Source organism: Podarcis cretensis (assembly GCF_951804945.1).
Source record: "Podarcis cretensis genome assembly, chromosome: 4".
NCBI lineage: Eukaryota > Metazoa > Chordata > Lepidosauria > Squamata > Lacertidae > Podarcis > Podarcis cretensis.
The window spans coordinates 52805107-52832445 of record NC_137173.1 but is presented as its reverse complement, the minus strand read 5'-3'; the positions used below and the strand labels follow the sequence as shown (position 1 = coordinate 52832445).

Genomic DNA, 27339 nt, shown 5'->3' with positions numbered 1-27339 from the left:
AACATTATACAGCAAATTAAGCTAAATAAATAGAATGCAAATGCAGACAGTTTTGCTAGCTTGGTGCCTTACTTGTGTTCCCTTTTTTCTTTCTTTCATCTAGTTCCCCAGATCATCGGAAGGACTTTCTGAAGTCTATTCACTCAATATTACGCGACAAGCACAGAAGGCAGCTTCTTAAAACTGAAAGTTTGCCTTCATCCCAGCAGTATGTTCCTTTTGGAGGAAAAAGACTGAGTGCTTTAAAAGGTGCAAGGCCAGCTATGAACAGGGCAGGTACTGTAGGGTTACAGCTTTTCAAGATCTCGGTAACCCAACCACCGCTGTAAGACACGCCTGAGTTCTTTATTTGTGCAAAATGGTGGTGGCGCTTTCCTGTTCCTCCTGAGTTCAAATTCACTCTTCCTTTAAAAGCACATTGCTCAGGGTGTGGGGGGTTGCACTTTGGCAAGCACCTTTCAAGCTTGAAAATTATCCAGGTGAGGTTCTTTACAAGTCCATCAGATGTGTTACCAGTAGGCAGACATTTACGTTTAGGAAGGCAAGTGTCTCTGTCCTCAGAAGACCCCTTGTAAGGTGGATCCATGCCTACACAATTTAGTAGTAGACCTTGAAGCAAGAGGGAAATGGCTGACTTTTCAGCTTCTGTCTCCATCTTTTATTTATTTCATTGGCTGCCTTTTGGGGGTGCGGGTGGGGACTACCTGCATTTCCCATGACTTAGGGCAGGTGGTTGCATTATCACATTATCAGTTGACCTTCAGCAAACTAACAAACTGGAAAGCGTATGATTGTGGGACAGGGGAGTAGAGAGGAAAAGCTGTCCTGTCTTCAGGAAAAAGCAAAATATGGATCTTTACAGGATTTTTATCTTGGATCTAAGTGAAAAATTAACCGTATATCCTGGGTATTTTTACCTCTTTTGTAACAGACCAATAATATTCACAGCGTATTCACTTTTTGTGCAAGACTCTGCTCCTCAGAGGCCTGGTTATGAGTGCTGAGGAAAAACAAACTGGCCTTTTGCTTTCTGCTGTAGAGCTCCCTTAATTTCCTGCTGACTCCTTTTGTTCCTAAATAGCAGAACATTTGTCTCAAGAGAGCAGGAACTGTGTAATGCTCTACCTTTTTCTCCACTTTAAAATTCTACAACCTAACTGTCAACTTTGTGATGTCAGGTTTGGGGGTGTTTCTGATTGGTGGTTAAGTATCAGACAGCTTAGAATTAGGTTTGAGCATAATTCACAAGCGAGTAACTTGTACTGGAATAGCTACACGGTTGCTGGGAGGACCTCTTGAGAATGAACAAATGGCTTTGCTTCTCCTTTGGAATAGACACACATCCATGGACTTGTACAGTCTTCTTTAGCATCTGTTCAATATCAGCTCCCTACAGTCTCTGGATCTGATCCATACTTAGCCTGTGCTATGCGGCTTCTGGGGAGGAGAGTATAACCTTAACTCACTTTCTCCTCTTAAGCTCACAATTAAGCAAGAAGGAATAGGAAATTGGTTTCGTCCTTAAATACACATTTTTGGTCCATTTCATTGAAACCTTAGAGAGAGTGTAAGACATAAGAAATTAGGGTGGTCTGCATTTACACACGGGGCATTTTTGGTTGCTTCAGTTCATCAGAGACGTATTGAGCATGGACATCATTTGTCATGTAGTGAATGGCCTGAAGTTTGAAGGGGAGATGCATGTGTCAGGGAATCTTATCGAACAGCATTTCTTCATGCGTCTCCCATTGCTTGTTCCTTCTGGGTGCACAAGTGTATCCCCCCATCAAAAGCTATGGCATTCACTGCAAGACATGCAGAATTCTTGGGAAAGCATGTTTCCCCTCTAAGCAGATCTTAGAACAGGGAAATAAAAAAATTCCTTCCAGTAGCACCTTAAAGACCAACTAAGTTAGTTCTTGGTATGAGCTTTCGTGTGCATGCACACTTCTTCAGATACACACATGCACACGAAAGCTCATACCAAGAACTAACTTAGTTGGTCTTTAAGGTGCTACTGGAAGGAATTTTTTTTATTTTGTTCTGACTATGGCAGACCAACACGGCTACCTATCTGTAATTAGAAGAGGGAAGTTCAAGCCTGCGGGCCACACCCTTCACCAGCATAGCTCTGCACCTCTGACTTTTGCATGGGTAGAATGCAACCCACTGTATGTACCAAAGTAAGAGTCGCTTCTGCTACTGCAGCCATTTTTGCCTCTTGCCATCTCTGGCAGGCAGACCCTGGAAGGCTTCCCATGAGGGGATATGGGGCCTCAGGTTGACAAAAGGTTCCCAACTTGTGCCATATATTAATAGAGCTGCAAAGAATGGAGGACCACTAAATACCAACCACCCTTTCCACAATGCAGGATTGGCTGTTTGTCACTATGGCCCTGGCACAAAAAGCAAACAATTAGGCGACAAAATGGGGTCCATTATCCTAGTGTGAGGAGCTGCTAGAGGCCAGATTTCTCAAAGGTCACTGGCAAAATTTATAATTCCCAGGAACTGTCTAAAATTTGAGTTGCCTGCACAGAAAACGTTGGTGTAAAAATTGCCCAACCTTCTTCTTGGCAATTGACCCTTGACTAATATAATTATGAAAAAGGATTTGGAAGCCAAATTCTGGGGGGAAGTGTTTTGTAACCAATTGTTTGTAAAAGCATCTGGGGTTTTATTTTTGTGTGTGCACAGTGTCTGCCCCAAGCAAGTCTCTTGGGAGGCGGCGGCGGAGGCTGGCTCGAAACAGATTTACCATTGATTCAGACGCCGTGTTTGCCAGCAGTCCCGAAAAAGAGCCCCAGCAGGCCTCCAACAACAAGGACACTGACCGCTGGGTAGAAGAACAGTTTGACCTCGGCCAGTACGAAGAGCAAGAGGACATTAAAGAAACCGACATTCTCAGTGATGACGAAGAATACTGCGAGCCTCTGCGGAGCACCATGGTGGAAAAAGAACTTCAGGAGCAGCTACAGGCGGCTTCCATTACAAGCAGCCAGTCGTGCCGAGGCGACAAAGTGCGGTTTGCTTTGGGGACGCATGCGTCCAGAATGACTCAGCTAAAGAAGCAAGCTGCTCTCTCTGGAATTAATGGCAGCATGGAAGGCAACAGTGAAGAGGTCATCTGGGTCCGCCGTGAAGATTTCGTACCACCAAGGAAACTGAACACTGAGCTTTAGACCTGCCCCTTTCTCATTAGATGGTAGGCATAGATGTGCCCCCAACCCACCCCTTACACATTGTGGAGAATGTCCCTATGGAATGCACACTTGCACATACAGTTATGGCAGCTAAACTGGTTGAAACCACACAGCCTCTCCCCCCCCCTTCTCATTTCCCTTAAGGTAATGCATAACAGGGAAGGGGGGAGCAAAACAAACTGGAATGAGCTTGAGTCCTTCTCTGTACATTACCAAGGGCTTTATTTATTCAAAACTAATCAGGCGCTGCATATTGAAATGGGATGCATAGATCTTACTAGAATACACATTGCTGTGGTTGTGTGTATGTGGTTTTTTAAAAAACAAAACAAAAATGCATCTAATTTGCTTAAGTTGATAGCACAAGCAGCACACAAATTTTATATGTGACATGTCAATCATGGGTTCATCTTAAGCAAGGAAGCTGCAAGGAATAAGTCTTTCAGGCTGCAGTATTCTTATATCCCCCTTAAACGTCAACATTTCTCACTCTCATCCAGCAAGGGAGTTCCATGCCAAGAAGCAGACATCAGTGCATGGACTTCCCTAATTTATGGGATGCCACGGTTGGCGTTTGAGTGGAGGGGGGGGGGAAATCTTTCATTCAGTACCCAGGGGTATGCATGGGGTGGACCTGCACTGCGCATGCACTGCTGAACAGATATTTGGGGCTGTCAGCTCGGAATGGTCCAGTCACTTGCTTGGGGAGGAACCAGAACCAGGCTCCCCTTTCTCCCATCCCTTCACAAGTGATCAGTACTGACAACACCAAACGTTTGTTTGGCATGGGAGGTACTTCTACACAGTAGCATTCACAAAGCTTACTGTCACCAAGGGAGGATCTCTGGATCCAGCAACACTATGTATATTTTAGGAATGTGTGAGGGAAAATCTGGAATTTATGTTGTGCCGAGTTCTCTTTGGTCTGTGGCTAGTCTGATTTAATGTCAACGCTGGAAGTTCTAGTTTTACATTAAAGAAAAAAATTATAACAATGCCAAACTCTTTTTTTATTTGAAAAAGAGATCCAAATTTAACACTTGAAAAAGATATTTTTTGTATTTTACCTGAAATGCAAGGGCACAAAGGGATGGGAATTTTACAGTGTTAGCCTGCAATCTTATGCACACTTGCTAGGGACTAAGTCTCATTTGACACAGCAGGACTTGTTTCCGAGTAAAGGTGCATGAGATTGTGTTTTCGTTCCAACTCTAGGATGTAAAGCAACCCTTTTAGAAAGGGTTGAGGATGTTGGTTTTATAGTATAATTCTAAACTGGAAACTCTTAGGGATAATCTTTTTTTCCTTTTTGTAAAATAAAAATAAAACTGGACAGCTGTACATATTTGAGACTGGAATTAAGTTAGCAATGTCATTAAATAGCTGAGAAACCAAGAGGGTTAAATTAATCCCTGCTGTAAATTCTGTTGGAATAGACAGTCTGCGTCTAGGATGAGTTTGATCCTCTGTGGTTGATGAAGTTAGGGCTCAGGAAAAATTGAACATTTTGTGGCCAAAAAACCTGACCTCCTCCTATTATTATCCTCTGTGATATCAGTGTACTTATTGATTGCTCCCCTGCCCCAACCCACTGTGGAATATGAGCAATGTTCTGAACAATAAAACTTCTTCTTTTTTTCAATTAAAAAATTCTTATTTAAACATCTGTAACAGGGTAAAGTTGTGACCGAAATTTAAAGATTTCCAAATAATTTTTAAAGAGCACTTTTTCTGTTTAAATATTTATATAGCTTTCCCATTTTAGTTTTGATCTGCGAAAAAAAAAAGGGGGGGAGAGAGTTTTGTTGTTTGGTTTGGGGTTTTTTGAAGGGATCATTTTTGTATCTATTGATGTTTGACACATTAGTAGGTACGCTGAAAGCCTAAAATTTTATAATAGCTTTAGGGATTCTATTTTATACAATCAGCTGTGGCTATATTTTGAGACGTGAATGGAAAATGTTACCGGGCGGCAGCACCAGCTGCCTCGTGTCCCAGCCAATATTGGAGTCTCACCCGCACTATATTCAGTGTTTTGAAAGTTTTATTGTCTTTAACTTTTTGCAATCTCTTCATTGTTTTCTTAAAAAGCTTTAGCAAGGTTTTTACACCCTGTGTTATCTCACTATATTTAAATTCAAGTCGGTTGTGTACCAATTTATTAGACATGACAATGTTTTAGCTGTCCCCAGTAGAATACAATAAGCTTGTCAAATGCTGAACGTCCTGTATTTGGAGGGTGCCATTGTTCTTGTACATAACGTCATGAACTGTCAATGTCAAAGGTTCTTATATATTTCTTTTATAAGCTGAAAGAAGGTCTATTTTTATGTTTTTAGGTATATGAATGGAACGTTGTAAATGCCTGTCAAATAAAACAATACGGGGGAAAATATTGGAATAGCGTTGTCATGGCTGCGTGTGGCTATCCTGGTCTCTTTCAGTATAGACTGCTGCATTTGCCTAACCAAAGAACATCAGCACAACCCAGGCAAGCCTAAGCATTCTTAAAATTCCAAAAGCACATTCCAGCCCATGTTTAGGTCGCCTATTGAAACTGATGAGACTTAGACCGGCCTTAACTTTGGCCAAGTAGATCCCCTCATTTCAAATACACACACCTGTTTCTTGATCACAACATATGTGGCACAATACAAGTCCTCTTATCTGAACCTTGAATTTCTTGCAGGTCTGGTCCTGATTTGGTACTGCAGGTCAGTCATGACTCAAAGTTTCAACTGTGCTGTCCTTGTATCTATTTTGTAAGAGGATGTTGGGTAACATAAAGTGTACACCCGCATCACTCTTTCCCCACAAACAGGGCAGGCTTGCACATTCAGAAATTCTCTAAGTCTTGTGAACAAACAAGAGAGGTGCACAGGCTATGGGTATGCATAAACACCTATTTCATCTTTTTCTTCATCAATCATCTTCGTTTTCCCACTTAAGGACCACTGTGGCATGAGACCCCTTTCAGCCTAACAAGCTTGAGTGTGAACCCTGGGCGACTTTGTGGGTGGGTGGTCTTCTGGGAGAGTTAGCTGAACGGAATGGGGTTGCATTCCCTCTAAAGGAGAAGAGACACAGCGTGGGAATACTCCTTGAACCACCATTGTCATTTGAAGCTTAGGTGGCCTCTGTGGGTAGGAGAGCCTTTTGTTAGCTTTGTCAGCTCTGGACATTCCTGGATAGGGATAACCTGACCACTGTGGTTCACGTGCAGGTAACCTCAAGGGTGGATTCTTGCAATGCGCCCTATGGGGGGATGCCATTGGGTCTGGTCTGGAAGCTTCAATTAGTGCAGAATACTATGGCTAGACTGGTCTGGGAACTGACCTCCAGCACATGGCACTGGGGTTAAAAAACCTGCACTGGCTTCCTATAGAATTCTCTCCAGGAAGATAGACTGCCTGTCTGGGCTTACAGACTCTCTGAGTTCTCTGGGCAAGCACCACAACACATCTGCGCTTTTATCTGTTAACTGGTAGCAAGCAATTCAAAATATTGAATTGGCTGTTGCTGTCCAATTAACAAAAGGTAATTGTCCACAACATATTTCAAGGGCAACAGGGTTTTGTGGGATTTCCACTTGTGCAATGGGACTTTACCTGTGTGCTGCTAAATTTGTTTTGGGATTCCCCTCAACTCTCTGGAGCAGATTAGGGGAGGGGGCAGGGTATGCAAGGGGGAGAAGAAGAGAAGTCCAATAGTGCAAGTGGGAATCCTTGCCTTGGTAGGATGTTTACTTAGCATTGCATTGGATACAAGCCACTCTATTTCAACTTCCATTGAACTAATCTCATTTTGGTGAATTACCTCCTTTGAAATTCGCTATGTATTATTCACCATCAGCATGGATTTTGGCTAATATAATTGCACCAAACATTGATTTATAAATCAACCAACCATACAAGGATGAATTTGATTTAACAGGGGGAAAGTATTCGTGAGAAGAGGTTACAAGGTAAGTGTAATCCAGTAACTTGCACATGGTCCATCACAGTAATCATGATGTTTATACAGGCATTTCGCTTGGTTCACAGGTGCTGTGGCTGACATTTGATAAACAATAGCATATTTTGGCTTTTAGATTTTCAGTCTAAAAGCTGCCACTTTTCTTCAGATACTTCGAAAACACATTAATAACAAAATTCTCTTTCCAGTTTTCACTCTTCTGTTAAATTAATGAAAGAACTGGATCAGACCAGAGGCCCAGTTCATCTAGCATTCTGTTCCCAATCCCGAATTAAATGTCTGCCCAGTAGATGTTCAAGTCTGCCTTTCTGATATCTCCTCTGTTCTACCTGATGCATAATCTGACATCTGTTTCATAAAACCTGAGTCAATTTCAAGAACATCCTCAGATACTTTTATCAAAGCACTGGGGGAGCAGCTGTTGGCACAAAAATGATGGTGTGTGTGTGTGTGTGTGTGTGTGTGTGTAGATGCACAGCTCTAAACAGTCTTTGAATGGCAGCCTTCCAGAGGTAAGCCAGCTGGATGCCATGCTACATCTGTACACCCAGAAAGGAGTGGATTTCCAGATTCCTTGCTTGTCCGCTACTGAAGGGACATGCAATTTGATTCAAGTTGGTGTCAATGAAGTTTGCTGAGCTAATATGTGCCACTGTCTATTTTAATGGTCTACATATTTTTTTAAAATGAAACAATCTCAGTTTTAATTAAAGCACACACTATATGCCAGGTGCCATGGGGTTTAAACCAGGACCTCTGTGTATTGAGGGCTGGGTCATTGCTCTGTATGCCACCAGGACTGCTGGTTAGAAAAGAGAAATGGAGACAGTTGAAAATGAGACATTTGCTCAACAGCCCAGAATCCTCCCTTGAGGAACTGTGTGACCCTAGAGAGCCAGATTCTTGCCTCTCTCTGATAAAAAGCTGCCCTCCATTGGTCTGAGTATTTTATCAGAGAGAAAGGCCAGCAGGTTATCTTTGTACATTAACAGACTAATGGTTTTCTACTGGCCTGGATGTCTATAGAAATGTTTGGTAACATTTTTCTTCCCAGTCATTGTCCTTCATTATCATTGTCCCTTCATAACTGGAGCCTCTAAAAGCCTCCCAAACAGCCAATTTTGTGCAAATGTCACAAATTTCTCCTGCTAATTTGTTCTTTTTGAAGGGTGGCAGCAATGGGAGTATTTTCTGATCTCGCTCAGCCCTGGCTATTTTATTATCTGCTTTTAATAATTCTGCACTACTCTTTTTTTCAATGAAGTTAATTGCTTGCATAACAGTGAATAGGTCAAGCAGCCAAATGTGTTGACCCAAAAAGGCAAGCTGGTCTGGAAGCCTCGCTTGCAGCATACTGATGGTCAAGATGACCCCTACCTAACTGGTAGCAGCTGTAGCACTGAGCTCATATGCATTTCACATGCTTTGATGTAGCCCCAGGCATAGCTAGAGGGGGAGGTAATCATTAATACCATCCACCTGTGTTCCCAGGTGACTTAGCCTGCCAGGGCCTTTGTGTATCTTTACTTGAATGCAGACAAGTAATCTCCTTGCTGTGGAGTCCATCCTTCAGAATGCTGTGATCGGGGCAAGGAGGGAACTGTTGGACCTTTGCTGTAAGTCTGTAACCTTCTTTAATAAATTGTTAGACCTGATGCATCTTTCTTTGGAACCCCTGCATTTCTGAACTCCTGTGAGTCCTCCTCTGGCTCTGCAGGGCGTTTCACCAAGCTGTTCAAACACTAAACAAAATCTTCAAGATAATGAAATGCAATTATAACCACACTGTGGTGTTTTGTATGTGTCTTTCGGTTGACTTGAATGAAGCAACTCTCCTAAGAATGCATAATAAAGCTAGATAGGTGCTTCCTGCCCACTGCATCCATTGCAATGAAGGCCACTAGAGGGGAAATCCTTTACAAAAAATAATAATAAAGGAGCAATGAATAAGCACAGATCCTATAATGATAAAATAACACCACTGGACAGCCTAGTGATGGTTGGAGGACAGCCATATGCTGTAATGGATTGAGGAGACCTCTGCAGTTTTAAGCCACTGAAGATGTTGAGGTTTTGATGCCTTTATGCAATTTTATGTTGATTGATGTTGCATGAAATTTATGGCAAAGTTGGTAATCAAATATAGATAACAGGCATCAAATAAGACATATGACCCCTGGTGGCAGCCTGCACACACAAGCTAAGACGCCAGGTTAATAAGATAAGAGCTAATGCTATTTTTTGAATGCTGGAAAATGTGTAGAACACATTTACATTGGTCAAAGCCTTAAATGTGAATTTTGATAACAAACATACTTGTGGTTGTAAAATTTACAACCCTGTAGTTCAACAATTTTCTGATTTCATAGATTTATTGCTGCGTAGTAATTTCACATGGAAAGAAAGATTTGATGACACTTATCAGTAAGATTAATTGGGAACATTTCTGTTGTGTGGCCAGAAGGGGGCAGTCCTTCCTTAAGAACAATGTGTAAAACCTTGATTGATTGATTTTTTTTGGTAAAATGTAAGCACAGTGCTATTTGGGTTTTGATCAAAATTAAATTAAAACCGGGAGGCCTTTTCTGCTTATTTGGATGTTGTATTTGCCGCTGGAACGGAATACAGATAGATATAGAACAATGATCCTTCTAGGTTGCATTTGAATTTTGCGTCATTCAATCAGGAAAAAGCAATTTTAAGGGATGAATTTAGATTTGCTTTTAATTTGAGGAAGATTAAAACTTTTAATTAACTCTCTAATACCTCCTTTAGGAATGGAGCGCCTTTCTAGTCTTTTAATCACTAATCACAAAATGGCCTAATCGTGTTTGATGTAATAATACCGGTTTAAAGCAGCCGACTTCTTAGGGACGTAGTGAGCTGCCTTATACTAGGTCAGGCTAGTTGTCCAATTAGTCCTCTGTTCTCCACTGTGACTGCAATGCTCTAGGGCAGGGTTGGTGAACATGTAGCACAGCAACATCTGTAGGGCCACAACTCCCGTTATTTATATACAGTGGTAACTCAGAAGTCAAACAACCCATTCCGGAAGTCCATTTGACTTCCAAAACGTTCGGAAACCAAGGCGCAGCTTCTGATTGGCTGCAGGAAGCTCCTGTGGCCAATTGGAAGCTGCATAAGCCACGTCAGATGTTCGGGTTCCAAAGAACGTTCACAAATGGGAACACCCACTTCCAGGCGTTTGGGAGCCAAAACGTTTGACTTGCAAGTCAACCAAACTACAGTGGTACCTCGGGTTACATACGCTTCAGGTTACATACGCTTCAGGTTACAGACTCCGCTAACCCAGAAATAGTATCTCGGGTTAAGAACTTTGCTTCAGGATGAGAACAGAAATTGTGCTCCGGTGGCACGGCAACAGCAGGAGGCCCCGTTAGCTAAAGTGGTGCTTCAGGTTAAGAACAGTTTCAGGTTAAGAACGAACCTCCAGAACAAATTAAGTACTTAACCCGAGGTACCACTGTACGACTGTATTCATTTCCTTTATGAATATAAATTTACAAAGCGATAAAAACACACACAGAAGAATTGATTGCATAAAAACAGCTAAACTATTTTCACACATGAAAACAATCTCTCACTCACATATACACATACACACCCACCCACCCACACCATACACTTCTACCCCTGCTTGCGTTGCTCACTAACCCTGTCTGTTTGCCAACCCCACCAACCCCCTTGGCCTCTTGCCAACACCCCTCCACTCACAGCTCCGTCATCCCTCCCTTGCTGTTCTGTCATCAACTTTTTCCCCTTACAAAAGTATAATATAGTATACCCAATATGCTAAGAAATATCAAAAATAATTAAATCACCTGTTCAGGCTTCCCCATAACCGTCATTATAGAATATATGGATGGGTAACACAAAAGCTTGTTGCTTTAGAGATCTTTTGACATGGATGTAAGCTACAGCTAGGATTTCAATAGCCCAGCAATGAAAAACCTTGAAAAACCTGCTTTTGTTTGTGTGGTATAAGAACGTGCGGAATTTGGCTATTGTGGGGGAAATACACATCAGCTATGAGTTTCCAAGGTGGGAGGGTGGAAGATCCAAAACATTTCTATTTCATCTGGTGGGATGTTATTTCTTATGCTTTGTACCTAGATTGTCAATATTCACCATCCACGCCACCTTGGCAAATACAGATGTCTCCATTCATACTGGTGTGCTACCATTTCCTTTTCTTATTATTTATTTATTGTTTGCTTTGTATATGGTATGGTATAATATCCTGCAACTTCACTTTTGGGCTGTTAGTAATGTCAATGAAAATACATAAAAACACAGTACAGTGGTACCTCGGGTTACAGACGCTTCAGGTTACAGACTCCACTAACCCAGAAATGGTACCTCTTTGCTTCAGGATGAGAACAGAAATTGTGTGGCGGCAGAAGCAGGAGGCCCCATTAGCTAAAGTGGTACCTCAGGTTGAAAACAGTTTCAGGTTAAGAATGGACCTCCTGAATGAATTAAGTTCTTAACCTGAGGTACCACTGTATATATATCCACAATTTAATATGTGCTGCCTCCTCGAGAGGTCCAGAGGGTGGCAACACAAGAATGGGCCTTCTCTGCAGTGGCTCCCATCTATGGAATGCTCTCCCCAGGAAAGTTTGCCTGGTGCCTTCATTATACACCTTTAGACACCAGGCAAAAATGTTCCTTTTAAACTAGGCCTTTGGTTGATCTGATTGAAATCCTATGCCCTTTTAAAATGTGGGGGGGTTTTTTGGGGGGGAGGGCTATTGGGTTGTTGCTTTTATTTTTATTATGTATTTTGTGGTTTTATATCTTGACTACATTCTGTGAACCGCCCTGAGACACCCCCCCCCCGAGGTATAGGGCAGTATATAAATTCAATAAATAATTAAATAAACACTACATATATGAAGTAAATTCAAGTCCAATACAGATATATGTTGCATAAGTCTTCAGTTAGAAGGCTTGTTGGAAGACAAATGTCTTCAACAGGTGTTGGCAGGACAGTAGACCTCAGCTCCTGCTGCTCAGGGAGCCATGAGCAGAGATGGCTTATAACCTCCATCTGGCCATGTAAATGTTCCTCAAGGCATGAACACTTCAGATGTTCTTTCGTGAGCAGGACAGATGTTTTGTACTCTCTTTCAGATATCTAAGGGGAAATATGAATTGACTGGTGAATTGGAATGCACACTGACAATTCAGGTGAAAATATGGAGACTGCACACCAACAATTTTATAGAGACAGTTTTTAAAACCTTGGTGGGCTAAACATACGTTTTGCACCCTGTTATGAAACCGGCAAGACTTCTTGTCTTGTAAAGCTGCACAAATTTTATCTACATTCGATTGTTTACTATCTTGGCAAGAGAGCAAACATACTCTAACAGATGTGTCTGACTGCGCACTGTGAGTTTTACAAACCAAATATATCCTTACACCAAGCTATGCCTGAAGCAGGAGTCTTTTATGCATCGCTCTAACCAGTGCAGCCTGGAGTCAAGCGCACATTGTATTTCTGTCCAGTCATTATTCAGGTAACAAACCAGGTTCTCCAGCGACCTCTGCTATTGGTGTTGGTTTCTCCATTTCACTATTTGAGATGATGTTATCCAACCTGGTACCCTCCAGAAATTGCTGGACTATAACTCCCATCATCCCTGACCATTGCCTATGCTGGCAGCACTAATGACAACTGGATAACAACAACATCTGGAGGACCTCATACTGGTTACTTTTGACTGGGATAGCCCATAGGTTTTTTTTTTTAAAAAAAAAAATGGATATTTTGAATACAGTAAGAAGCTGGATTTCAGTTTCTTACTTTCTGATAGCTCTTGGACTAAGAGTCTTGCCCAAGATTCTTCCAAGCTTATATTTTGTATTTGATCAAGGTCTGTGTGAAGGAGCTGTTGCTATATTAAAGGAACTAGTTGGTTGGAATAATATATTGCTGGAGAGGCAAAGGAGGCATGGAGTTCACATTAGACAGAAAATTGCCTCACAGAAGTAGTACTAGCAAGCATGTCTTACCATCCCTCTGGGCCACCCACACAAAGCATGTTAATCAGTTGGGCCTAGCAGTAATTGGGGGTCTTGCAGTCAGATGTGCTGATTCGACTTCATCACTGGAACTTTATTACTGATTATTTTATTTATTGAATTTGTAAAGCCACCCATTGATAAATATTTCCTAGGTGATTTGGTGACTAAAGAACATTTTAAAAAGATAATAAATTGTTTCACAAATTCCAGTTCCTCAAGTGGTGAGAACTTCAGGGATGTAACATGTATCGGGGTTCTGTTTTCTTGGAGCGAAGCCAAAAAGAGACTTAAGGAGTTGTTGTGATATAAAAAGGTAAAGAGACCCCAACCGTTAGGTCCAGTTGTGGCTGACTCTGGGGTTGTGGTGCTCATCTCACTTTATCGGCCAAGGGAGCCGGCGTACAGCTTCTAGGTCATGTGGCCAGCATGACTAAGCCGCTTCTGGCGAACCAGAGCAGCGCACGGAAACGCCATTTACCTTCCCGCCGGAGTGGTACCTATTTATCTACTTGCACTTTGATGTGCTTTCGAACTGCTAGGTGGGCAGGAGCAGGGACTGAGCAACAGGAGCTCACCCTGTTGCGGGGATTCGAACCGCCGACCTTCTGATCGGCAAGTCCTAGGCTCTGTGGTTTAACCCACAGCGCCACCCGCGTCCCTTGTCGTGATATATATATGGTTTATTTACACATATATACAGGTAAGCATAGGACGAGGTACAGCTAAACTCCAGCAGATATGTGAAAGTTCAATGCTTCAGACAAGATTTCTAGGATGACATAGCCAGCTCCCCAAATGTTGCTGGTTCTCAGAGTTTAAAACTGTTGCGATTGGTTATTATTTCATGCCAAGATCATAATAATTCAGGATGAGCAAGTGAACACTCTTGAAGGAAACAGTGGTAAATAAATTCCTAATTTTTGTTGCAGTTGCCATACAGAATAGTGTGCATAACCGTCTTCCCCATCTTGCTGCCATCCAGGTACCATCATCCCTGACCATTGGCCATATTGGCTGGAGTTTATGGGAGCTGTAGTAAAAAAAATATCTGAACAGCACTGATCTGGGGAAGGCTAAAATATAATGTCATGAATGAGGATGAAATGTTATCATACACACAATGCCCAGCCACAAAGGGTTGGAACCAGAGATCATTCTGCAGAAGGGGATTGGTGGAGGATAACTTTGGTGCCCCATTCTCTCTAGTAACTCGTTCAGTCCTTTCAGAGTTCTGGGACTTTCCTGGGAACTGTGGTGTGTGGGGCTGAGGAAGAAGGAAGGGAGTGCAGGAAATCAGATAGAGGTAACTTCTATGAGGGGGAGGACCTGCTCAGAGAAAGTGTTCGCACCTCATCTGTGACCAAAGAGATTTGCTTGTAGTACAACATCTCCTTAAAGATAAATAATATATACGGTAGTCTATCTTATTTTGGCCAAAGTAATATCCTGTTGAGATGGGAATGATTCTATTTGTAACCTTGAACATCCTTTTTTAAAAACCCAAGACTCTTCTCTTTCCTCACCCTGCTGTTCTGACCACATTTTTCAAATAAATAAACTGAAGTTGCCCTTCTTGAGATACCGAAGAGAGAGAAGTCTGTGTATGTAATGCTCTGTAAGTTGGACCTTTTTCGGGTAGCCCCAGGGGTTTTGCATTCACTCTTCCAGGAACTGTAGCTGTTGGGTAGAAGCTAGCTATTGTTCAGTTATCATTCCAACTGAAGCAATTAATTTGAACGCTGTTGGAATAAGTTGCTACTCAGAGGGGGAGTGCTTCTGCCTTCAAGGGGAAAAACAGAAATGTGAGCTGGTTTTTGTTTCGGAGAAACAGCTTTGAAGAGAAGGGTATTGCTATGGCCTCATGCCAGGGCCTCCATATATACTGTCTCCTCCTTAGTCTCCCTTAGGTTAATAAAATTCTTTTTCTCAGCACAGTCTTTTGGCATAACACACCAGATGCTTGCAGACACTGCCAAGGTCAAAAAGGTTTGTTAGTGATGGAAACAAAGCAATGAAAAGTCAATTAACAGAGCAAAAAAATGCCCAGCCCTTCAACCTTTAGGCCCAACTCACTTATTTTCACATACAGGTATGCATAGAGGCCAGGCCCTAATATTAGGCAAAGTGAGGCAACTGTCTCAGGTGGCAGATGCTGGAGGGCAGCAGTGGCAGCCCCTTGGCTGTCTCTCCTAAGGCCCGCTGGCCATTTCCTTCTGTTAGAGGACCAAGCTGTATGGCCTGTCCTGGCCCTCAGACGCAGCGGAGGGTGTCATTTTGTCACCATTGTTGGAGTATGATTCAGCTGCCAGTTCAGCCAGCTGCTGTAACTGAAATGAGGAGGGGACCCCATCTTGTCCTTTGCCTCAGGCTATGTGCACCCCTCTCTCATCAAGATAGTTGGTGTTGGACTTAGGACCCTGCAGATCAAAGTTCAAATCCCCACTCGTGTAAATGTGGTAGCAGTAGTAATAAAGTGTGCGTGAATGAATGAATGCCTGTATTGCCCTGGCTTTCTCTGACCCATAAAGTCAGACCCTGAATTCCTGTTTTTACTTGTTTTTATACACTTTTATAATTCTATTTTACTGCTGTTACATTTTGTGTTATTGATATTGTTTATGAATACTGTACACTCCTTATATATTTTTAAATATTAAGTATTTTATAAATATATTTAAATAAAATGAGCATCTATAGAATTAGGTGCATGGTTGTTGTCTTTTGTTGTTGTTTTTTTAAAAAAGCATCTTCAGAAGGTAAGCAGCTTAATCATTTCTCAGCAACCTCCCCCTCCCCCCAGTTTTAAGACGATGTACCTTCTTGTACTCTCACACTTGTGACAGTGTATTTTGTAATTCTGCTGTGTGTAATGACAGCAATTTATCTTGACATTTTTAGGTTAAAATAGTACAGCATGAAATGGCGACCACATTGAATGTATATACATATGTATGAATAAATAAATAAATATATTCTGACAGAAATCAATCTAGCCTACTAATAAAGTGGCAAGACTTGTGTTCATCATCCACACTGAGGACGTTTCTGAGATCTCTGAGGCAACTGATTCCAAAGTTTTAAGGGTACTTTCCTAACCTTTAAGTTACTCTATAGGTCCCATCTATTTAGTTTCAAAGGGATTGCTTGTGCTATTAAATAAATAAAAATGCTTTGATACTTTGCTGGGTCAGCATTTGTAGACTGGATAGTGTCTGTCTTTTTATAAGTAGCTTCAGAATGAGTAAAGCAGTTGATCAGTAACACACAGGTTTTGTGCTAGAGATAATAGGGAGAACAAATGATTTTGCAATACAAGCAACAGCTGAAGAGTTGCCTTTCGTAGGCCTCAGCCGGTTGACACATTTGTGGGAAACTGTTTCTAAATATTGATTGCTGTTGCTGAGTTGGTGTGTATTTGATTTTTTGGGGTGAGTTTTTAACTCTTGTTAGATAATCTTATGTGTGAATTGCCTTGAAACACTGGAGTAGAAGGTGATTAATAATTCAATGATGATAATAATGTTAAGCCCCAGAGACTGAGGGCTAGGAGATTAAAGACCTCTTTCCCTCCTGAGCTATGCATGTCTAGCAGTGGAAGTTAACAACTTCTAATGCCAGGCTGTTGAAAAACAATTCAGTAGCAAGACAAGTGGAAACTGAGTTTCAGAGAAGTGACATGAGTTGACAAAGCCGTCATAGGAGGTTAGTGTCAGAGTTCATACACAGGTATTGTTACTCCCAAACCACCATGGCAACAAAAATGCATTGTTGCAAAAAGCCTGCTCTCTTTATGTTAATTGTATGTTGACATGAAGTTCACCTCCCTGGCAGTGCACTAATTTGAGCTTTGTCAGACAGATAAAGATATTAGGCTAATGCTTTTTTTTCTCTCCCCTGAGTGCAAGGTTTTAGTCAGTGAACAGAATTAATTGTGTTGATGTAATGGCATTAATGTCTCCTCCAAATGCCTGTCTGCTGTCACGGTAGGTGAGGGATTTGACAAGTGTAATATTGCTGTCAGGATTTTTTATTATCTTCCAGTTATCCAGACAATAAAAGCCAGCCATTTGGAAGAGAGCATGAGGAGGCATTAGGGCGTAATGAGGTTCAACACGGGGACCAATTTTGTTGATGGAAAAAAGCAAGTGTGACAAGGCCCTTTGATTCAAAACATTTCTGAACCTGAGGCAGAAGTGCTCCTATAGACTGCATAGGATAATGTACACAAGGGATAGTATGATATGTATCTCTTTCACAGGACCCACATTGGCAGAAAATACTGAACAGTTGAAGGGGTGAGGCAAAAATGAAATCTTCCTGCCTCACAGATATTTGGTTACTTCAAGTGCCTGTGTTTCTTGATCCAGGATATGCATCTCTGGTGTTTGTGTAAGGAAATATTACTGGTATCTAATAATGGAGGTATACTACTCTGTGCTTGTGGGTTGTGATCCTTCCTCAGGACTCAGCTTTCACAGTCCCGTAAGGATGGCGAGTCCTCTAATATCTCTGGATCTTATCCGTTTTCCAGTTCTCCAATGCATGTCGGTGTTTCACAAAAGGTATTTCCCTTATTAGGGAAAGCAACATAGCCTAATGATAGGCAAAATATTTGCATGTAAAAGGTCCCAGATAGATGGACAAATCTGCCGCTGTTTCCCTCAGTTTCTTCTCCCCCCCCCATTTTTTTTTTAAGTTCATCACATTTCCACATTAGTTTGCAATAAAAACCGCCCTCAGAAACATTTATCTGCATTCTATTGCACATTTCTCTTTATACACACATTTTTGTAAGTAGTTTCCCTTCAACAGAATGCATTTTAAATGATTTCACTAATGTTTGCATTTTTATGCACACCTACCATATTCGTATTTTTTCCTTGGAGAAGTGCAGATTTTTCAGTTCCTGAAATAATATGTGGTGACTCAATTTTTCTGTAAAACAATTAAAAAAAATTGAAGGAGAAACAACTCCATTTTGAGCACATCAATGATAATAATATTTCAGGGGAGCTAAGTGCTGTCTGTACTATAAAACAACATTCCTAATCACGTTCCCTCCAGTTATTCCTTTTCCTTCTGTGATGGAACCCCTATTTGGGGACTTCCCTGGTTTTTCTGGCCCACATAGGACCAGTCTGGATAGTTGGCCTTGGTGAAGATTTGACGTTTTCTTCCCCAAAACAGTTTTTAATCTGGGCTTCCACTGAAATGAGGCTGCATTTTAAGTAGTATTTTAATCTTGTTTCTAAGTTTTATTTTAATCAATTGTTTTTATACCTGATATTAGCCGCCCTGAGCCTGGTCTTGGCTGGGGAGGGTGGGGTATAAAAATAAAATAAAATTACTATAATATAATATAATATAATATAATATTTAATATTGTGGACTACAGCTCCCATGAACCCCAACCAGAAAGGACAATAGTAAGGGATGATGGCAATTTTAGTCAAAACATCTGAATGGCACCAGGGCAGGAAATGCTGCAGTATTGCAAAGTATTTGCCATTAAACATTATTTTATTATTCATATTAAGTTGTGTGCAGTATTAATTCAGATGTTACACAATTACATTGGCCTTAGCAATAATTTAACTTTGGCAGGGCAAAGAGCGGCTTTTCAGGTTTCCTAATGTCATTTCTGCATAGGCAAATTTTGCATTTTTGTTTTCTTCTCTGTTTGACTCTGTTAATGTTATTGCCCTGAGTATAGAGGAAAAGAAACCAAATCCCCCCTCCCTGAGAGACCGTGCTCTTGCAAGGAAGCTCTGCTTTTTGTGCTTGATGGATGCTTGACTGCACAAGGCCTTAGATTTGATAAGGGGGAAAGCAATGAACTTCTTGCAAGCTGGAAAAAGCAGCTGATGGCATGAAATAAAAATAAATTAGCTTGAAGTACTTAAATGTAGAAGAAAAAGATCTAATCTTCAGAGAGCACAATAGGCACCCATAATTAACTGAACAAAAGCCACAGATTGAAACAAGAAAGTGACAAAAGGGTTTAATTTTTTTTTTAAGGCATTGGTATTGATTTCAGCTCTCTTCTGCCCTTACAAAAAGTATTGGAACCTCTGGTTGTAAGGTTCAGAATAGGCTTTTCCAACATGGAGAAAATGAATCCTCAGCTCTTAATCAAACAGCAATATTTTTGGCCTTAACCAACCAGAATGACTGTTCCTGTTAATATTGCTCCAAAAACGGCCCCTCTGTTGTCATTTGGTAAGGAACTGCAAAGACTTGCAAACATTCTAGAAACAAGTTTGCAATAAAAAAGTAAACTTATCCGCTTCGACTTTCAGTGAAATGATATTGGACATCACTGATGGGGACCTTAAAGAAATGACAGAAAAATGCTTTTCTCACCTTCCTGCTAGACACCAGAGGCAGAAAGGGGAATATTAGGGGTTAGAAAATTATCTCCACGGGAGAAATTGACACAACAGATTAATGCAACCACTAGTTATCCTCAGGCTAATAACTGTAGAGCACAGCCTTATCCAAACTGGTGCCCTGCAACAGCTGGCAGGGGCTGGTGGGAGTTTTTCCTCAAATCATTTGCAGGGCACCAGGTAGGTGAAGGCTTGTATGGTCCAGTACTTCAATTTTATTTCTTCAGAAGTATAGTGGAAAGTAACAGGACTGCTCCATTCTGCTTTAGTGAGACCACACCTGGAGTCCTGTGTCCAGCTCCGGACACTACTATTTATAAGGAGGATATTGACAAACTGGAGTGTGTGCAGAGGAGGGCAACCAAGATTAGGGTTGCCATACGTCCAGAATTTCCAGGACCTACCTGGCAATTGGCCGTTGGAAGCTGTCAGAAATCATTGAAACCCAATCGCATAAATCACAACCCATGTTGGCAGTGTCGTTTTGGGCAATTTTCTTTAAAAATAGCTCAGAAATGTCATTTCCCCCCAAGATTTTGCGAAAAAGGTCAACAAATTTTCTGTCTGGATTTTCACTTTTTGAAATATGGCAACCCTAACCAAGACGATCAAGGGTCTGGAAACCAAGCCTTTTGAGGAATGGTTGAGGGAGTTGGGTATGCTTGGCCTGGGAAAGAGGAGACTGAGAGGAGATCTGATAGCCTTCTTCACATATCTGAAGGGCTGTCACATGGAAGATGGAGCAAGCTTGTTTTCTGCTGCTCCAGAAAGTAGGAGCCAAACCAATGCATTCAAATTACAGGAAAGGCGAATCCAACTAAACTTTAGGAAGAACTTTCTGACAGTAAGAGCAGGACTGGACTACCTCAAAGGGTGGTGGACTCTTCTTCAATGGAGGTTTTAAAGCAGAGTTTGGATGGCCATCTGCCAGGGACTCTTTAGCTGTGATTCCTGCATTGCAGGGTGCTGAACTTAAATGCCCATTGGGGTCCCTTCCAATTCTATGATTCTGTGATTTTATATTCTGACAATTGCTTTCATATGGACCATATTTTAAACTGACAACTTAGAGTTGGAAGCGTTTCTTTACCTTATAATTGAAGTAGTTTCTTAGCATTCCATCTGACATTCTTCATTCATCCTGCATTGGTATGCATACACTATGAATGAACAAGTCCATCATTACATTGATGTAATACCTCCAAATTGCTGGAATAAATATTGATTCGCTATGCTCACAAATAGTTTAAGGCATTTAATATGTCAAAAAGCAGACATAAGACAGAGCCACAGTGCTGTCATTCTAATTCATGGAAGCAGTTGAATTGTAGTGCAAGCTAAAGGGCTTGTCTCTGTTTATGTAAGTGCTCAAGTCCATGTGACCTGTAACACTGAAGAAAATCCCACTTTAATTAAGGATGACTGCAAGGTTAAGCCAGAGTTTCTGCAGCTAACTCAAATGTGAATTTCCTTTGCACTATCAGCAATATGTTCATGATGAACAATTTCCAGAAAGTATTTACATTTGAAGTTAAAGGTCACTATTCTTGAATACTCCTGATTGAATATCAAGTTACGTGTTTTCCGAAAGTGAAAATGGCACACAATCAAACTATTATTTAACATTTGGGATCTTTTTCTTTTCCTAATTGTTGGTTTTCAAACTACGTCCCACAGAACCCCTGGAACTTAATCAGCAATTTTTTCAACTAAAATAGTGCATTGGTGCTTGCCCATATTTACTGATAACCTAAAATATTTCCAGTGATCCTCACAAATTATAGTTCTAATGACCACAAATTATTATTGTGGGGCTCAACTCTAGCAAGCATTAAGAACCTGAACATTTTTAGAATCCCAACCTTTATTGCCTCGAGAAACTATAAATTCCAGAAACCTTTCCCTCTTCTCTATATTCAGCACCACAGATGCTAAAATCCCCAAACAGATGGAACATGTTTTGAAAATATATATCTTTGGTAAGCAGAATAAACTGGGTTTAAAATGATCCAACTAAGATTGTTTTGGATTGAGCTATACTGAATTTGTGTTCTAAAGTGAAGGAAAATGATCTGGGCTTTGAAGTTTCCTTTGATAGTTACCCAGCAACATCAGACAAGCCTCATAGGATAAAGTGGGGAAAATACCATATTTTTTGCTCTATAAGACTCACTTTTTCCCTCCTAAAAAGTAAGGGGAAATGTGTGTGCATCTTATGGAATGAATGCAGACTGCGCAGCTATCCCAGAAGCCAGAACAGCAAGAGGGATTGCTGCTTTCACTGCGTAGCGATCCCTCTTGCTGTTCTGGCTTCTGAGATCATAGAATCATAGAATCATAGAGTTGGAAGAGACCACAAGGGCCATCGAGTCCAACCCCCTGCCAAGCAGGAAACACCATCAGAGCACTCCTGACATATGGTTGTCAAGCCTCTGCTTAAAGACCTCCAAAGAAGGAGACTCCACCACACTCCTTGGCAGCAAATTCCACTGTCGAACAGCTCTTACTGTCAGATGCAGAATATTTTTTTTCTTATTTTCCTCCTCCAAAAACTAGGTGCATCTTGTGGTCTGGTGTGTATTATAGAGCGAAAAATATGGTATTTGTGATTATGATCCTTCAGTTTAGGAAATCAGTTTTTTGCACTTTACCCTGATTGAAAAAATACATAATTGGAACTGAGTAGCATTTATTAAATGTTTGTTTATTTTATTTATTAAAACAATTATATCCCACCCTCTTAGTTCAAAAACACCACTCAGGGCTGTGTGCGATTCATACAACATTCAAATTTACAATTTCAGACATTAAATTCTACCACTGACTAGGCTAACACAATTCAAGGACTGACTGGCATGTTAGTAGCAAGCAGCAATACGGGCTTGTTTTTTGATGCTTTTTATATTGCCAGGTTCCCTCTGTGGCTGTCTCTTTTTCTCTCCAGCACTCAAATACAGTGGTACCTCGGGTTACATATGCTTCAGGTTACATATGCTTCAGGTTACAAACTCCGCTAACCCAGAAATAGTACTTCGGGTTAAGAATTTTGCTTCAGGATGAGAACAGAAATCGTGTTCCGGCAGCGCGGCAGCAGCAGGAGGCACCATTAGCTAAAGTGGTGCTTCAGGTTAAGAACAGTTTCAGGTTAAGAACAGATCTCCACAACAAATTAATTACTTAACCCAAGGTACCACTGTATATAGTTCCTGCAAATATAATTGAAAAGCAACAACAACTAGGCTTTTCTCCGCCCTGATCCCCATGACTTGGCTATTCCCGGCAGAAAGAAAAGCTGTACCCCCCCTCCCCTTCTGTGTAAAGTCCCTAAAGCTACTGAGGCAATAACATGGGCTACAGAATTGCTTTCCCAAATAGCCAATTTTCCCACAAGCTTCTGTAGAGCTTTGAGCACTGTGCAGCTTGGCACTCCAAACTGCTTTATTCGTTGGAAAAAAATTTAATCCACATTTTCCTTTTGTCAGCTTGCAACAGATAAAATACAATAAACCCAGTTGATAAGTATCTTTAGAAAACATGTCATATTTCATATTTGTATCTACCTTCCCTGTGGCTCTTTGTGGTTATTCTCATCAATATCCAAATGGTTGCACCATTTCTAAATCAATACTTACTACCCAACATTCTTCACCCAATAATTGCTGAAGAGTTGCAATCAGAAAAAAAACAATAGTGAAAAATGTGGTGAGAACAGGAGGCCTGTTAGAGCAGAACAGGGGCTTATGTAGGCCAACCAGATGTGTAAGGGAAACCTGCAGATGAGTGGGATATAAACATGCTGCCTCTGATTCTGGAAGCACATATACGTAACCATTATTATCCACTGAGAGCCTCATCCTTCATGAATCTGTCTGATCCTCTTTAAAGTCATTCAAATTGGCAGCCATCACTGTGTCTTGTGGTAGTGCAGTGCACATTTTTACTATGTGCTGCTATGTGAAGAAGTACAGTGGTACCTCGGGTTAAGTACTTAATTCGTTCCGGAGGTCCGTTCTTAACCTGAAACTGTTCTTAACCTGAAGCACCACTTTAGCTAATGGGGCCTCCCGCTGCAGCTGTGCTGCCAGAGCACGATTTCTGTTCTCATCCTGAAGCAAAGTTCTTAACCTGAAGCATTATTTCTGGGTTAGCGGAGTCTGTAACCTGAAGCGTATGTAACCTGAAGCATATGTAACCTGAGGTACCACTGTACTGTACTTTTCCATGTACAAGACGAAGTTTTTTACTTTAAAAGAATGTTTAAAATGGGGGGGGGGGTCATCTTATACACGGATAGTGGGATAGTGCTGAGGAGGGTGGTGCACGATTGGTTGCAGCCGTGAGCTGGAGCTTGTCAGTGGTGATTGGGCAGGTGAATGGTGTCTGTGGCAATGGCTGCTGTGTACTGGCTGCTGCTTCACTTATTTGGTGGGTTATTGGTGGATGCGGCAATGGCTGCTGCCGATTGGATGCCGTTGCGACAATTGGGCTTCTTTGACGTGTGCGTTTGTTAGCGTTTGTCCATCGGATGAGTGATTTTCGGCATTAGGTAAAGGTAAAGGTACCCCTGCCCGTACGGGCCAGTCTTGACAGACTCTGGGGTTGTGCGCCCATCTCACTTAAGAGGCCAGGGGCCAGCGCTGTCCGGAGACACTTCCGGGTCACGTGGCCAGCGTGACATCGCTGCTCTGGCGAGCCAGAGCCGCACACGGAAACGCCGTTTACCTTCCCGCTGGTAAGCGGTCCCTATTTATCTACTTGCACCCGGAGGTGCTTTCGAACTGCTAGGTTGGCAGGCGCTGGGACCGAGCAGCGGGAGCGCACCCCGCTGCAGGGATTCGAACCGCTGACCTTTCGATCGGCAAGTCCTAGGCGCTGAGGCTTTAACCCACAGCGCCACCTGCGTCCCCTTTCGATTTTCGGCATTACCCCCCCCCCAAAAAAAATTGCTCAAAAACTCCCCCTGCAGGAAATGTTCAACAACTCTGGTCAATTCTCCCCCAAATAAGCTCAACAATTCTTGGCAATCCTTCCCCAAAAAAGCTTAACAAATCTTGGCACTCTCCCCCATTTTTTTAATTTGGAATCCCCAAAAGTAGAGGGTGTCTTATACACGAAAAAATATGGTACTTCTTTTTGCCTGTCTTTAGCTATGTTGGATGGTTCTGGTGCTATGAGAGAGGCATTAAAACTTCTCTCTATTCACTCTCCCCAGATGGTGCATATGGTAATTGTTTACATTTCTATGATGTTCTCACCTTTTTTTTGGGGGGGGGGTAAAGTCTTAAATATAGTAACCTTTCTTCATAGGGTAATGTCCCCATTAGCATTCTGGCTGTCCTTTTCTGCACATGATCTCCCACTCCCATCTAAATTGATATTAAGTGCACGCAGTCGGCTATAAATTCTTGACATGGGGGAGAGGGAGTTCCTAAGCATAAATGATATGTTGATTTTACAGAATGCTCAGCACTATCTGCTTATAATAGAAAGCCACCAGAAGTAGCTATTATTCTGGGATCTTGTTCCTGCTCAGCTCAACAGAAATTTTTGGGAGATTCTCATATTCTTGGGGGGGAGCTGCAGCCCAGCGGCATCTCCGGACAGGGCTGAAAATGTTCTCTGCCTGAAACCTTGGAAAGCCACTGCCAATGAATTTAGAAAATACCAAGCTAGATAGATAAGTGGTCAGACTTGGTATCGGGCCGCTCCCTAACATGTGTTTTCTTCATATTTGATAAACAACACAGCAACACATCTAAAACGGCAGGTACAAATGCATCAATTACCATTCAGGAAATTAATGGTTAGGTAGGAAAAAACTGTAACCTGGTGATTTGAATTTGGTAGATATGGTGCCAAGTGAGAACCTATAGAGAGAGAGTTCCAAAGCCGGAGTGACACGATGGAAAAGGCCCTATCTTCAGTCACTACTTGCCTGGTCTCTTGTGGCGGGAGACAGCTGGAGCAGGGCTTCCAATCATAGCCTCGAGTGATATGTTACAAGCATGTAAGTGTGAAAGCAAGAACAGAAATGGATACCTCAGAAATATGTTGCAGGGAAATACATCTGAATTTCAAATAGCAGATATAACTGGGGCAGAACATAGCGATCGGTAGATCATGAAGAATTACGCTTTATAATATTCTTGCATATACTTTAGAAGTGAAGAAAAGCGGCTTTCCATACAGTAAATTCTCTTTAAACTAGGAACGTTATAGCAATGAGCAGCTAAAGTAGATTTACTTGCATCACGTAAGTACTCTTAAACTAATCCTCAGCCCAAACCTAAGCCTTTGCATGGATAGCTAATGTAGGTTTTCCATAGATAGATCGACAGAGTAAGTAGTTCAGCAAATACTGTAGGCTTGTACAATGCAGTCTGAAATACAGGCATAATGAAGTATTGAGAGCACACCAGATATATCAGAGAAAAAGAATGTGTTTCTTGAAACTATACTGTTTTCATGTTGTTTTGGAAACTGTGAATTTAATAGATTTGCCGTAAAATGTGCCATGGGTCAAATTTCTCCTCCATCCTTACTTGGAACAATACAGATGGGACCCTGTAACAAAATGTTGCTGCGTGGAGTGCTCCCATCCAGGGCTAAGTTGCTCTATTCCTTTCCACCACCCCAACAGTTTGATAGAACATATAGCCTTAATTTAGATTCTGGATACCACGTGAAGGCATGTTGGCATTGGGTCAGGGTTTTCCACTGAGACGCTCTGAACAGCCTTGTGAAAACCTGAGCTTTCAGTATACATAGTTTGCTTTGTGAAAGAGCAACAATTGTGAGAATGTCAATGAAATTGCTTTTTATAAAACCATGAGTGCCTGCTCCCGCCCCCCTTTAAAAAGAAAGGAAAAAGAAACTAGAACTTTAACTGCGGCACAGCTTTTATGCCAAGAGTGTTTTAGGAGAGAATGCAGTAATCTTGAAAGTATAATACAAAATGGAGCTCTGTATCATTTTCACACTAGGTTAGTATGGAATCCAGAGGAAAATTCCAGTCATGTGGCTGAAAAAGAGCTGTAGAATATTCACAAAGGAAAACTGTTATTGTCAAGCTCTCCTCCTGCAATGAATTGTTGGTTTTTTTGCAAAATAATGAGAAATGTTAGTATTCCTAAAAGCAAGACTAGTTGGTGCAATTGGAAAAGCTCTGTGAGGAAATTCTTGCACAATAGAAGATCAACTTGTATGTCAGGATCAAACCAGTATTTATCAGTAACTTAATTACATAAGCAGTACACATTCTTTTGCTTGTCTTAATGGACATCTAAATTACTACACGGGTTTAACTTTGCCCTGACTTTGCTGCTATTGTTCTTGAACAGGTTGTATTGCTTTGAACTTCTTTCTTTCCAAATATGGATTTCACCTTTTATCATTTTTCTCTCCTTTTGTTTGAAGCAAAAAGGAAAAAGCAGACAAAACACAATTACTGCTCTAAAAAAAGTCAATATAGATCCCCAATTATGGCAAAGTGGAGCCGTGTGTGTGTTTTTGTGTGTGTGTTTAAAGAGCTTTTGTTGTCCTTAAAACATAATTGTGGGTAGAGGTTGAAGAGCTGAATTACGTGGGTAGGGAATTGAGGAAATTGATACCTTGGGAAATCTTCAGAAGTAAATTGGGCTAAAGAGAGGAAGGCAGGCAATGAAGACATTGGCAGGTGCTCTAGCTGGATTGTGGATCCACTCCAACCTCACATGGTC

The 27339-nt window shown here is 41.4% G+C and overlaps 1 protein-coding gene across 12 annotated transcripts in view; it reads left to right on the top strand.

The window, feature by feature from the left end:
- TIAM1 (TIAM Rac1 associated GEF 1) overlaps positions 1-5604 on the top strand; it is a 187948-nt gene extending 182344 nt beyond the window's left edge. For 10 of the 12 annotated variants that reach the window (XM_079972007.1, XM_079972001.1, XM_079972000.1 and 7 more), the window contains 2 exons: positions 104-276; positions 2698-5604. In XM_079972007.1, the coding sequence (XP_079828133.1) occupies positions 104-276; positions 2698-3182 (658 nt within the window). In that variant the 3' untranslated portion in view covers positions 3183-5604. Of the gene's footprint in view, positions 1-103; positions 326-2697 lie in introns of all 12 variants that reach the window. The other 2 variants (XM_079972011.1, XM_079972002.1) reach the window with 2 other exon arrangements.
- The last annotated feature ends 21735 nt before the right edge of the window (positions 5605-27339 follow it).